The sequence below is a fragment of the Lathamus discolor genome, unplaced genomic scaffold (assembly GCF_037157495.1).
Source record: "Lathamus discolor isolate bLatDis1 unplaced genomic scaffold, bLatDis1.hap1 Scaffold_77, whole genome shotgun sequence".
In the NCBI taxonomy this organism is placed as follows: Eukaryota; Metazoa; Chordata; class Aves; order Psittaciformes; family Psittacidae; genus Lathamus; species Lathamus discolor.
Window position 1 is genome coordinate 118,611 of NW_027069389.1, and position 12,420 is coordinate 131,030.

General features: G+C 68.5%; 3 protein-coding genes across 4 annotated transcripts; all 3 read left to right on the forward strand.

Moving 5' to 3' along the window:
* The first annotated feature begins 75 nt into the window (after nucleotides 1-75).
* CCDC120 (coiled-coil domain containing 120) lies at nucleotides 76-5,426 on the forward strand. Its single transcript, XM_065664941.1, has 10 exons — nucleotides 76-231; nucleotides 694-778; nucleotides 1,561-1,667; nucleotides 1,915-2,016; nucleotides 2,509-2,797; nucleotides 3,015-3,056; nucleotides 3,161-3,296; nucleotides 3,379-3,486; nucleotides 3,745-4,142; nucleotides 4,757-5,426. The coding sequence occupies exons 2-10, from the start codon at nucleotides 730-732 to the stop codon at nucleotides 5,335-5,337; spliced, it is 1,812 nt and encodes a 603-aa protein (XP_065521013.1). The 5' UTR covers nucleotides 76-231; nucleotides 694-729; the 3' UTR covers nucleotides 5,338-5,426.
* A 102-nt stretch (nucleotides 5,427-5,528) lies between these two features.
* EBP (EBP cholestenol delta-isomerase) lies at nucleotides 5,529-6,967 on the forward strand. The gene is given in 6 exon segments (XM_065664940.1): nucleotides 5,529-5,699; nucleotides 5,875-6,196; nucleotides 6,349-6,385; nucleotides 6,467-6,566; nucleotides 6,568-6,598; nucleotides 6,674-6,967. Coding segments are annotated over 5 exon segments (672 nt in total). The 5' UTR covers nucleotides 5,529-5,699; nucleotides 5,875-5,901; the 3' UTR covers nucleotides 6,883-6,967.
* Nucleotides 6,968-8,245: 1,278 nt separating this feature from the next.
* OTUD5 (OTU deubiquitinase 5) lies at nucleotides 8,246-12,276 on the forward strand. Of its 2 annotated transcripts, none has more exons than XM_065664936.1 (8): nucleotides 8,246-8,550; nucleotides 8,719-8,812; nucleotides 8,918-8,982; nucleotides 9,281-9,437; nucleotides 9,873-10,021; nucleotides 10,481-10,943; nucleotides 11,228-11,341; nucleotides 11,708-12,276. In XM_065664936.1, exons 1-8 carry the CDS (start codon nucleotides 8,251-8,253, stop codon nucleotides 11,824-11,826), a joined length of 1,461 nt encoding a protein of 486 aa, XP_065521008.1. In that variant the 5' UTR covers nucleotides 8,246-8,250; the 3' UTR covers nucleotides 11,827-12,276. The 2 variants fall into 2 exon arrangements, with proteins under 2 accessions (XP_065521008.1, XP_065521009.1); XM_065664937.1 differs by having other exon boundaries at nucleotides 8,722-8,812.
* The last annotated feature ends 144 nt before the right edge of the window (nucleotides 12,277-12,420 follow it).

Sequence of the window (12,420 nt, forward strand, 5' to 3'; positions counted from 1 at the left end):
TCTATGGGTCCCGTTGCCCCACTCCGGCTCTCTGGGGCTGGGGCAGGAAGCGCCAAGGAGGGGGGGGGCGGGCAGGAAGTGACATCACGGGGCGGGGGGTGCCGCAGGGGGGACCCCGACACCCGCCCGCGCCCCGCGCAGGCCTGAGCGGAACCGGGGCCGCCGCGACCGCAGCGCCCGAGCCCGGGGGGAGCGGGGCCCCCCCGGCACCGGGACCCCCCCGGAGGTGAGGTGAGGAGGGGGCGCCCCGGGGCATTGTGGGAAACGGGACCCCCCCCCCCACACACGTCGTGGGGCCGAGGGGAGCCTCGGGCCTGCGGCAATGGGGGGCACCCGGAAGCCCTTTAAGGGGGGGGCTCCTTCCATTGGTCCCTCGCGGGGGGGGAGCTGAAGGCCCTTTGGGGGGGGTCCTGGCAATGGGTCCCTATGGGGGAGGACCCCGAGGGCTTTTAACGGGGGAAGACCCGGCCGTGGGTCAAGGGAGGGGGAACCGGAAGCCGTTTGGGAGGGGGCCCCGGGTCCCTTATGGGGGGGTCCAGGGCAGGGGTCAGGGGGGGGGGTCCCAGGGGCCTTTCTGGGGTCGTTGAGGGGCGCTGGGGGGTGGGGGAGGAGCCGAAGGCGGAAGTGGAGGAAAAGGAGCAGGGACATGGGGTTGGGTGCTGACCCTTGACCCCCGACCTCTGACCCCTGCAGCAGCTCGGGGGCTGGGGCCCCAGACCCCCCCATGGGATGGAGCTGAGGGGCCACATCCTGCCCCCCGGCACTCACAGCCCCGCAGGTACGTGATCTCTGACCCCCGCCCCCGGCGGTGCTCTCTGACCCCTGGTGTCTTGTGGTGACCCCTGACCTCTGCCCTTTGGAGACCCAAAGTGCCCCTTGACCCCTGGTAGCTTGTGGGGACCCTGACCTGTGGTCATCATGACCCCTGTTTCTGGTGCCCTTTGACCTCTGACCTGACACCATGGCCCTGACCTGTGTTCTGGTGACCCATGGTGACCTTTGACTCCTGCACCGGTGCCACCTGTGCTGGTACCCTCTGATCGTGCTGCCCGCGCTGGTACCCAGTACCGGTGCTGAGGCGGTGTCACGGTACCAGCGCTGTCCTGGTGCTGGTCCCAGTACCGGTGCTGAGGCGGTGTCACGGTGCCAGTGCTGTCCTTGTGCTGGTCCCAGTACCGGTGCTGAGGCGGTGTCACGGTACCAGCGCTGTCCTGGTGCTGGTCCCAGTACCGGTGCTGAGGCGGTGTCACGGTGCCAGCGCTGTCCTTGTGCTGGTCCCAGTACTGGTGCTGAGGCGGTGTCACGGTGCCAGTGCTATCCCGGTGCTGGTCCCAGTACCGGTGCTGAGGCGGTGTCACGGTACCAGCGCTGTCCCGGTGCTGGTCCCAGTACCGGTGCTGAGGCGGTGTCACGGTACCAGCGCTGTCCTGGTGCTGGTCCCAGTACCGGTGCTGAGGCGGTGTCACGGTGCCAGTGCTGTCCCCGGTGCTGGTGCCGTGGCAGTGTCATGGTGCCGGTGTCACGGTGCCGGTGCCGATGCTGACGCTGGTCCTGGTGCAGGCCCTGTCGCGGGGCGGCTGCAGGAGCTGCGGGAGCGGCAGCGGGGGCTGCGCCAGGCACTGGGCCTGCGCCTGCGGGAGCTGCGGCGCCTCTGCCTGCAGGAGGCCGTGAGTGACCCCCCGGGACCCCCGCGTTGCCCCCCCCATTGCACTCCATCCCCTCCGCATCACCCCCCATTGCACCCATCACCCCCCACAGCTTCCTGACAGCCCCCCCCAGTGATCCCTCCCATCCCCTCCTGACCCTCCCTAGGGATTCCCCCCATCCCCTCCCCATTGGCACCTTCCTGTCCCATCATCCCCTCCTGACGCCCCCAATGAACCCCCCCCCCCCCCATGGCCCCCCTGTACGCAGGAGCTGACAGGGAAGCTGCCCCCCGAGTACCCGCTGGAGCCTGGGGAGCGGCCGCAGGCCCCCCCCCCCCCGCCGCCGGGCTCCCCCCCGAGGCCCCCTCCCTGAGGTAAGTGAGGGGCAATAGGGGGGGACACGAGGGGCTGGCGGGGAGAGGGAGGGAGGCCAAAATGTGCCCCTCCACTGCGAGGGACACGTCTTGGCTCCCACGTGTTCCTGGCCCGCGCTGTCCCTGTTCTTTGGTGTCCCCATCCCTGTCTCACGCTGTCTTTGTCTCCTGGTGTTCCTGTCCCTATCCCTGGCACAATCCTTGTCCCTGTCCTATGCTGACCTTGTCCCTGTTGCTGCCCTGTCCCCATCCTACGTTGTCCCTGTCTGTCCCCATGTTCCTGTTGTGTCCTTGTCCCATGCGGTTCTTTTCCCTTGATATCCATACCCCTGTCGCTGTTACGGTTTCTATCCCACGTCGCTCCTGTCTCTCTTCTCTGCTGTTCCTGTTCCTGCCCTCTGCTGTCCGTGTCCCTGACCTTACCACATGCTGCCCCTGTCCCACACTATCCCTGCTGTCCCTGTCCTTTGGTGTTGTGACTGTGCCATGGTGGCCCCTGCCCTGTGCTCACTGTGTCCCCATCGCTGTCCCGTGGTATCCCCGTTCCTGTCCCTGTCCTTGTGCCCGTCCCCTCCTACCCCATCCCCGCCGCCGCCCCGCAGGCGCCGCGCTCGGCCCGCCGGGAGGTGGCGCTGCAGCTGCAGGTGGTGGAGGCCGCGCGGCGCCTGGCGGCGGCCCCGGGGCTCGCACCCGAGCAGCGCCGGCGGCGGCAGCGGCTGCAGGCGGAGGCGGCGCAGAGGCTGCGGCAGCTCCGAGCGCAGCTGGGACCCGGCAACGGTGCGGGGGGACCTGGGGGGGTCCTATAGCACCTGGGGGGAGCAGCTGGGGGGTCCCCATAGAACCAGAGGGGGACGTGGGGGTCTCCAAACTCATGGAGAGGACCTGGGGGTCCCCAAAGCACAGGGCAGGGGGCACAGGGGTCCCAGAGCATTGGGGTGGGGGCAAGTTTGCAGGGTCCCCATTGACACTGATCTCCTCTCTTCAACCTCTCCAGATGAGAACGGGTCCCTCTGTGATCTGCCCGTGCTGGAGAATGGTGAGTGATGGACTGGGGGCTTTGGGGCAACTGGGGGGGGCTATGGGGCAATTGCCACCTGTTTGGGGGCGTACCTGTGTCTCACAGTTGTCCTCTTTCCCCAGGGGCCCTGCCCACCCCGAAGCCCACCCCAGTGGTCCCTGGCCGCCCCTCACCCCCCCGGGCCAGTCCTGGCAGCCCCGAGCGCCGGCCCCCCTGGGCCCCCGATGGGCGCCGCAGCTCCCTCGCCAGCCCCAGCAGGTACGTGTGCCCCGCCCATAGAACCCCATAGAACCCAATGGGGGTCCCCATTGATGCGATGTTGTGCCCCCCCCCCTTCCAGCCCGGCGCGGACCCTGCCCCGCAGCGCATCCAGCTTCGAGGGCCGCAGCGTCCCGGCCACCCCGGTGCTGGCACGGAGCCCCTGCGCCCGCGGGCACCCACTGTGCCGGTGGGTGCCGCCGGGCAGTGGGGATAGGGCGTGGGGGTGACTGTGGGGCCTATGGGGCAATTGGGGGGTTATGGGGTAATTTGGGGGGTCTGTGGGGCAATTAGGGGGGTCCAAGGGGCAATTTAAGGGGTCTATAGAGTAATTTAGGGGCAATATGGGGTAATTTAAGAGCTCTTTGGGGCCATATGGGGCATCTATGGGGCACTTGTGTATGGGGGGGATCCGGGAGTGTCTCTCACTGTCGATCCCCCCCCCCAGCCCCGAGGCCCCGGGCCTGCCGCCCCGGCCCTGGTCAGGCAGCCAGGACTCGCAGCTGGGGGGGCCCCCAGCGCCGCCCCCCCCCTGCCCAGGCGCCCCGCACCCGCCGCAGCAACAGCTCCGAGGCCTTGATCGACTGGGGGGGCAGCGGAGGGGGAGGCCCCCACCCCGACAGCGCCACCCCCCCCCAACCCGTGCCCCCCACCTCGGCAGAGCAGCGCCGCAGCCAGAAGTGGTTGGCGCTGGAGGGGCTGCGGGACTGGTACCTGCGGCACACAGGGACCCCCCCCCGTCTGCTGCCCCCCCCCGGCCCCGCATGGGCCCCCCCCCCGCCGCAGAGACCCCCCCCCTCCCGGCCTTCCCCACTCGCTCAGCTACGCCGGGGCCCTGGCGCCCAGGTACGGCCACCCCCGTGGGTACCGGGCACCCCTGTTCTAGGGGGGGGGATGATTTGGGGACCACCCCACCCATAGCAGGGAGGGGGAAGTAGGTGTTGGGGACCCATGGGGTGACCCCTCCCCCGTCCTTTGTGGGTGTCCTTTGGGTGCCCCCCCCATCCATTGGGGCTGTCCAAGGTGAATTGGGCCCCTTTTGCGGGGGGGGGGAGGGCATCAATAGCGCCTGGCTGCCTTCCCCTTCCTCCCCCCAGTCCCATACTGAATGTCCCCAAATTGGGGACCCCTCAAACCCCTTCAAACAACCCCTATGGGCCCCCCTGTCACTACCCCAAACCCTCCCCTCACCCAGGCCCCCCTATTTCAGGGGTCCCTGCCCCATTCCCCCACCCTTCTCCATTGCCCCTTCTGGGGGGGGGTCTTTCTTCTTTGTGCTGAGCTCTTGGGTTCCGGGGGGCGGGGTCCCTGTCCCTGGGTTTGGGGGGGCACGGAGGAGTCCGGGGCTATTTCGGGGGGGCTAATTCCTGTTTTTCTTCTCTTTTTCCTCTTTTCCCTCTTTTTCCTCCTCTTTATTTTCCTTTTTCTGTCCCCCCCCCCCCATTTCCCCCCCCCCCCAGGGCCTCAGGGGACCCCCCCCCTGTGCCCGCCCCCCCTCCACCCCCTCCGGATCCACAGCCCCCTGGCACCCTGGTGTGACCCCCTCCCCTTTGACCTGCTCCATGACCCCCCCCCCCCCAACCCTGGGCCCCCCCCCGGCCGCTCCTGGCGAGCAGCCGCTTTGTGGGGGCCCCCATCGCATGCCCCCCCCCACGGGAGCGGGGTCTGGCTGGGGTGGGGGTGCACAGATGGGTTCAATACAAGGGACCTGCTGCCATTCATTGACCTGCCTGGCTCCTTCTTCAGGGGGGTTCTCCCTGCTTGTGTGGCCCCGTATGGATCCCACACCTTCCTATGGGCAGGGGGGGCAAGGGGGTTCTGTTACATCCTATGCACCTTCGGAACGGGGCTGGATCGCTTACACAGTATTGGCGGGACGTACAGGGCACCTATGGCCCCTTGGGGGGGTATATTCACCCCGAAGGCATCTATATGTGCCCCAGCCCTGTCCCTGTGTCGCTGGTGGGAGTTCTGTGTGGGCCTTCATATCCTTGCAGGGCAGTTCCGTGCAGCTCCTGTACAGCCAGGGGGAGGTCTATAGGGTCCATGGGAGGGAGCCTGTAGACTCCAGTGGGGGGCCGCAGGGCCCTATAGAGCGGGCAGTGCCCACGGGTCCTATAGGGAGCATGGGGAGAGCCCCGATGGACGTGAGCCCCGTCCCCGGCGTGAAGGCCACGGCCCCCTGCTAAGCCCCGCCCTATCACCAATCCCACTCCTCCCCCTGACCCCACATCTCCCCAGACGTGTGGGCAGCCAATCAGCGGGCAGAGGCCGCGGGCGGTGCGCGCCGCTATTGGCCAGGCCGGCTGCAGCGCGCTGCCATTGGCTGGGGGCGGCGCGGGCGCGGCGAAGGGAGAGGAGCGGGGCTGACGGAGCCCGGGAGAGCGGCGCGGAGCGGCCGAGGTGAGGCCGGGAGCGCGCGTGAGGAGGGGCAGCGGCGGGGGGGGACCGGGGCGGCCCCGGAGGGACCGGGCCGGGGCTGGGGCCCGCGGGGGCGGGCGCGGGGAAGGCCGCGCCGGTGCTGGGCGGCGGGGCCCCGCTCCCGCTCCCTCACCGTGCTTCCGCCTTCGCCTCCCAGCGCAGCGGTGACCGGCGCGGCGTTGCCATGACGACACCGACGGCGCACCCCTATTGGCCACGCTCGCTGCCGTTGCCGGGCTACGTCGGCGCCGCGCTCCCCGGCTGGCAGTGCGCGGGCTTGGTGGGCGTGGCCGCGGCGGGGCTGCTGGCGCTTGGTTGGCTGCTGGGCGGGGCGAGGGGCGGGGCTTCTCGGAGCCTCGCCCACCGCCTGGCGCTGGGCTGGTTCCTCATGTGCGCCGGGATCCATGGAGTGCTCGAGGGCTTCTTCAGCCTCTGGCACCGGGACCTGCCCCGCACCACCGGGCTGCTGGCCGACGTCTGTGAGCACCGGGACAGGGCATGGCAATGGGCGGGGACCCGGGGCTGGGTGCCCTTCGGGGGGTCAATGTATGGGTATGGGGTACCCTGGCCATGGGGTGGGGTTGGGGGTCCTGGAGGGGTGTGGGACCCACTAACCCCACCCCGCCCGCAGGGAAGGAGTACGCCAAAGCCGACAGCCGGTACATGACGTGAGTAGGGGCAGGGGCTGGGTGGGGACGGGGTGTCCGTGGGTGCCATCTCACTTTGCTCTGTCTGTTCCCCGCTTCCAGGAGCGATGACTTCACGGTTGCCATGGAGACGGTGACAGCCTGGGCCTGGGGACCCCTCAGCTTCCTCACCTTCCTCGCCCTCCTGCGCCGCCACCCGGCCCCGCTACATCCTGCAGCTCCTTGTCTCCCTTGGTACGCCTGGGACCACCCCCCCATGTCCCCAGAGCCACCCTCCTATCCCCAACCGCGTCTCCCTCCCGCGCACAGGGCAGCTCTATGGGGACGTGCTGTACTTTGCCACGGAGGCGCTGGCAGGCTGGAGCCACAGCGACCCCCGGCCCCTCTACTTCTGGGGCTACTTCGTGGGACTGAACGGGGTGTGGGTGCTGGTGCCCTGTGCCCTCCTGGCCGACTCCTACCGCCACCTCGCTGCTGCCCAGAGAGCCCTCGACAGGCCACGCCACAAGAGCCACTGACCACGGGTGCCAAAGGGCCCCCTCTACAACACCTGGGTGCCAGATCCCCCGCCATGGGGCAGCACTGGGGGAGGGGGGCGTTGGCATCCTCCAGGGACTTTAGGGGTGTCCTGGGGCTTGTGTTGGGCCCCCCCCATGAGCTCAGGGGATGTGGGGCCAGACCCCTGGGTCCCGCCGGGGGGGTCACATGCTAACTGCGGCTGTGCGATGGGTGTTAATAAAGGAGCTGAGATTGGAGCCCTGGGTTTGTGCTGGGCAGGGGTGGTGGGGCCGGGGGCGTGGCCTGATCGAGACTGACAGATGATTGGGCGGAGACAATGGAGAGGGCGTGTTCTTCGGCTCTGGCGCTCCTCAGCCAGTGGGAAATTAGGTCGCCTGATGTGGCCAATGGGAGGGTTAAGCCTCCCTCAGACCAATCGGCGTTGGGAGCTTCACACTAATCCCGCCCATCACCAGCGTATTGAAGTTGGTGGCGCAGTAGCCAATGAGAGCCTGCTCTGCCCTCGAGTCCCGCCTTCCTCGCCCTGCCCAATCAGCGTCAGCTCCACCGGCGGCACCGCCCAATCAGCACCCTGTCCTTCACTAACTCCCGCCTCCACAGGGAGCCAACCGCCGCCCGTGGTCTCCCTTGAGCCACGCCTCTTATTCCGCAGCCCAATCAGAGCCCGTTCTCGTTGACCCCCCTCCACCCTCCCAGAGCTCCACCCAATCAGCGCTCGCTCCCTCCCCTCCTCGACCCGCCCCCTCCGCTCCCCCCACCCAATCCGCGAGCAGCCGCGCCGTCTCCAGGGCAACGCCTGTCCCGCCTCTTCCCCCTCCACTCTCCTCTCCATTCTCCACTCGGGCGGGACTTCCTCCCCGGCTTCCAACCAATGGGAGCGCGGCGGCGGCGGCTTCAGCCAATGGGAGCGCGGGCGGCGGGCGAGGCGGAAGCGCGGCGCGGGGTCAGAGGGCGCCGCTGTTGATGTTGACACGGGCCCGGCGGCGGCAGCGCCCCGCGCCCCGACAGCTCCGCGCGCGCCGCCGCCCCGGGGGGGTCCGGGCCCCCCCCCCCCGGTCCCGGTGCCGCCGCCCCCCCCATGCGCGCCCCGCCATGACGATCCTCCCGAAGAAGAAGCCGGTTCCGGCGCCCGACGGAGACGCTGATTCGGGCCCGGACGCCGGCCCCGATCGCGGTGCGGACGGAGGCCCCGAGCGCGGCCCCGGCGGCGTTGGCGAGCCCGGGGGCCCCCGGCGGGGTGGGGGGGGCCGCGGCCCCGGGCCTCGCCGCCGCCGCCGCTGCGGGGCTGGGCCGGGCTTCCCGCCGCCGGCTCCCCCCCCTCCCGCTGGCCCCGGAGGCCCCGTTGGAGGCGGCCCCCGGCGCCGGGGATGGCCCCCGCGGCGCTGCTCGGCTTGGACGCGGCCGCGCTGGGGCTGCCCGAGCCCCGCGGGCCCGGCGGCGGCGGCGGAGGAGGCGGCCCCGGGCACAGCAAGAGGCGGCGGCGAGGAGGGGCCGGGCCCAGCGCGGGGCCCGGCGGAGGAGGCCCCGGCTGCGGCGGCCCCGTGGGGCTGGCGCTGGGCTTGGGCCCCGGTGGCAGCCCCGGCCCCGACGAGGCGGGAGGTGGCTACAACAGCGAGGACGAGTACGAGGCCGGGAGGGTGGAGCTGGACCCGGCCACGGCCGAGCAGGTGCGGGGGGCGCTGGGGGGGGGCTGAACGGGTCGGGGACACCAGGGGGTGATTGGGGCTCCCCGGGGTCCATGTGCCTGCGTCGCCCATGGGTCCCCATCCTCGCCGTGCAATGAACCCCGGCATGGTCCGTGGTGCCCCCGGCACCGAGCCCGGCTGTGTCTCCAGCAGGAGCACCGGTTCGAGAAGGCGCTGCGGGAGAAGAAAGGCTTCATCATCAAGCGCATGAAGGAGGACGGCGCCTGCTTGTTCCGGGCCGTGGGTGAGCCCCGCGCCCCCCCCGTCCCCATGCGTTCTCTCTCCTCTTTTTGCACCCCGCTGTTGTTGTGGGCACCAGCTGATGCCACCCCCTTTGTGCCCCCATCAGCTGACCAGGTCTACGGAGACCAGGACATGCACGAGGTGGTGCGCAAGCACTGCATGGACTATCTGGTGAGGGGCTGGGGGTCTCTTGAGTGCGTAAGGATACACTGGGGAGCAACAGGAAGGGATTGAGGGGTACTGGGAGGCACTGGGATGGTGCAGGGAGCACTGGGAGGCAGTTGGGCTGCTCTGCCCCCTTTCTCCTTAGTGATTCCCAATGTCCCTGATGGGCCCAGGGCTCCCCCACTGTCCCCATGGTAACCTCATGCTCCACACCACCCCCTCCCAGTGTCCCTTTGCCGCCATGGGGCTGCCCCACACGTCCCTTGCTATTCCCTGACCCCCCAGTGTCCCCCCTTTTGGGTAGATGAAGAACGCCGACTACTTCTCCAACTACGTGACAGAGGATTTCACCACCTACATCAATCGCAAGCGCAAGAGCACGTGCCATGGGAACCACATCGAGATGCAGGCCATGGCCGAGATGTACAACCGCCCCGTCGAGGTCTACCAGTACGGCACTGGTGCGTCTCCCCCACGGGGCCCTGCGGACAGTGGGCACCAGGGTCCATGAGGAGCTAGGAGGGTGCTCCTGGGCTTCTCCAGAGTGGCCTTGTGGTGTCCTGGGGATCCCAAGGTGCCTTATGAATAGATGGGGTGCCCCCAGAGTGAGGAGGGGGTGGGGCTGAGGGGTTTCCTGGGGTGTCTCTGTGGTCCTCAAGGTACAATGGGGAGAGCTTGTGGAGTCATAGGGAGATGCAGTGTTCCTGTGGGGCCCCAGTGGGGCTTATGTGGGGTCCCCAGGGTGCTGCTAGAGGGGTCTCAGGTGGTTGGGGGTGGCCATATGCGTCCCTGTTACTACGGAGTGGGTCCCACAGCCCAAGGGGTCCCCAAGGGTCCCGTTGTGGGGGTCCCCGTGTGCGGCTGGGGTGTTGGCATGATGATGGGGTGCCCCACAGAGCCGATCAACACCTTCCACGGGATTCAGCACAACGAGGACGAGCCCATCCGGGTCAGTTACCACCGCAACATCCACTACAACTCTGTCGTCAACCCCAACAAGGCCACCATCGGCGTGGGGCTGGGGCTGCCCTCCTTCAAACCGGGGGTCAGTGGGGCCGGGGGGGAACTGGGACCTCAATGCCATGGGGTGGGGGGTCTCCTTCAAGCCAGGGATCACCCAGGCCCCACTGCTGCGGGGCAGGGGTGCTTTATGGGTCCTGCGACCCTCCCTCCCTGCGTGGGAGGGGCCAGGGAGGCGGTGTGGCCACGTGGAACCTGCCTTATTTGGTGAGGGGTGGGGTGTCTAGTGGGTGTGGTCTAAACGTGGGGGCGTGGCCAATCAGGTCCCCACCCCTTGCACCTGCATGGAGGGAGTGTCTTAATGTGGGCGTGGCTGAAAGAGGCCACACGCAAAGGGGGTGTGGCTTAGTATGACCACACCCACACTAATAGGTTGGTGTGCGGATGGGGGCGTGGCTTAAGGCTGTAGGGTGTGTGCATGGGGTGGAGCCGGGGGACGTGGCCTCTGCCAGGGGGGCGTGTCCCATCGTGGCCCCGCCCCCAGCTGGCAGAGCAGTCGCTGATGAAGAGCGCCATCAAGACCTCGGAGGAGTCGTGGATCGAGCAGCAGATGCTGGAGGACAAGAAGCGGGCGACGGACTGGGAGGCCACCAACGAGGCCATCGAGGAGCAAGTGGCCCGCGAGTCCTACCTGCAGTGGCTGCGCGACCAGGAGAAGCAGGCGCGGCAGGTGGGTGTCCCTCCTAGCCCCCCATGCATCCCCGTCACTGCATGGGGGGTTTCATGGGTCCCCGTGTCCCCGCAGCCCCGCAAGGCCAGTGCCACGTGCAGCTCGGCCACGGCAGCGGCCGCCAGCGGCCTGGAGGAGTGGAGCGGGCGCTCGCCCCGGCCGCGCAGCGCGGCCCCATCGCCTGAGCACCCCGGTCTGCACCCCGAGGCGCCCGGCCCCAAGCCCCCTTCACCCGGAGCACCCCCAGCTGGCAAACCCCCGTCGCCCTGTGCCCCAGGTGGGTCTCAATGTGGGCACTCTAGGGTGCTATGGGGTCCTAGGGGACTCAAACTGGGTGCTAAGAGGTGCTAGGGAGCCCAACCTGGGTACTGTGGGGTGCTGGTGGACTCAGACTGGGTGCTAGAATGCGTTGGGGGGCTCAAATTTGGTGCTAAGCTGTTCTAGGCAGCCTAAACTGGGTGGTGGGAATATCAAGCTGGGACTGCCCCCGGGGGTGCTGGGGCTCTATGGGGTGGGGGGGATCCTGGGGCTGGTGTCTGACCTTTTTTCCCCCTGCTCCAGGGACCAGCAGCCAGCTGGGGGCGGGGGGGGGCCGGGCCACCCCCCCGCTGGTGTCCCTGTATCCTGCGCTGGAATGCCGCGCCATCATGCAGCAGATGTCCCCCACTGCCTTCGGTGAGCTGGGGGGAGAAGTTGCGGTTATAGGGCGGTAAAGGCTCTTACTGAGAGGTGCTTTAGGCTTAGGGGGCTCTGGCGATGTCTTTATTGGGGTACATCTGACTTTGTGGGGGGATATGGTTTGGGGGTGCTCAAAGTGTGGGGTTCAACTGTGGATTTGGGGGGGGGAAGAAGCTCTTTTTAGGGGAGATTTATCCCCATTTGCTGCACTTTGGAGAGGGAGAAGATGCCCCAGAGCCTCATTTTTCACTTTGGGGGTACCAAGCTCTGCCCCACCCCCCCCCATTTTGGGGACAATGCCCGGCAGCGGGTGTCATGCTGTGTGTGTGTCCCCCATAGTAACCTATATACACTCCCCCCCAGGCCTCAACGACTGGGAGGACGACGAGATCCTGGCGTCGGTGCTGGCCGTCTCGCAGCAGGAGTACCTGGAGACCATGAAGACGTCCCGCCACAGAGACCCCCCCACCGACAAGAGTTGATATTGAACCCCCGGACTGCACCCCCAAACCCCCCGGCCCCCCCCCCAAGGGACCTCTAGGTGGGGGGGAGGCATTTTACTATGGGGGGGGGGGGTCACACAGACAACAACCTCCCCCCATTTCCACCGGGGGGGGGACAGCGCTGGACGCCGCGGGATGAGCCTTGGCTCTGCTGAAGGGGGGGGGGGGACAGAAGCCGTCCCCCCCCATATTACAGCTGGAAGGAAGGTGGGGGGTGGAATTGGGTGGGGGGAGTCCTATTGGTTTAGGGTCTCCCTGGGGTTTTGCTGTTGGGGAGGGGTCCCCATCCCTGCCCCCTGCCGCCTCCTCCCAGAGCATCCCGTGCTCCCCCCCAGCCCGCAGGGGTGGGGGAGGCTGTGGGGATAGGGGTGCTGCCCCCCCTCCCCCATTGCGCCCTGTTATTAAACTGATGCCCAGCAGCCCCCCCGACCCTGTCTCTGCCTCTTCCCCAGCGCGGGGGGGGGGGAGGGGGGCAGGTGTTTAGGGGGGGTTGGTGCCGGCTCCTTTCAGCCCCCATGAGGGGGGGTCCTTCCATGGGGGTGATGTCCTTTACCCCCGGGGGGGTTTTGCCCC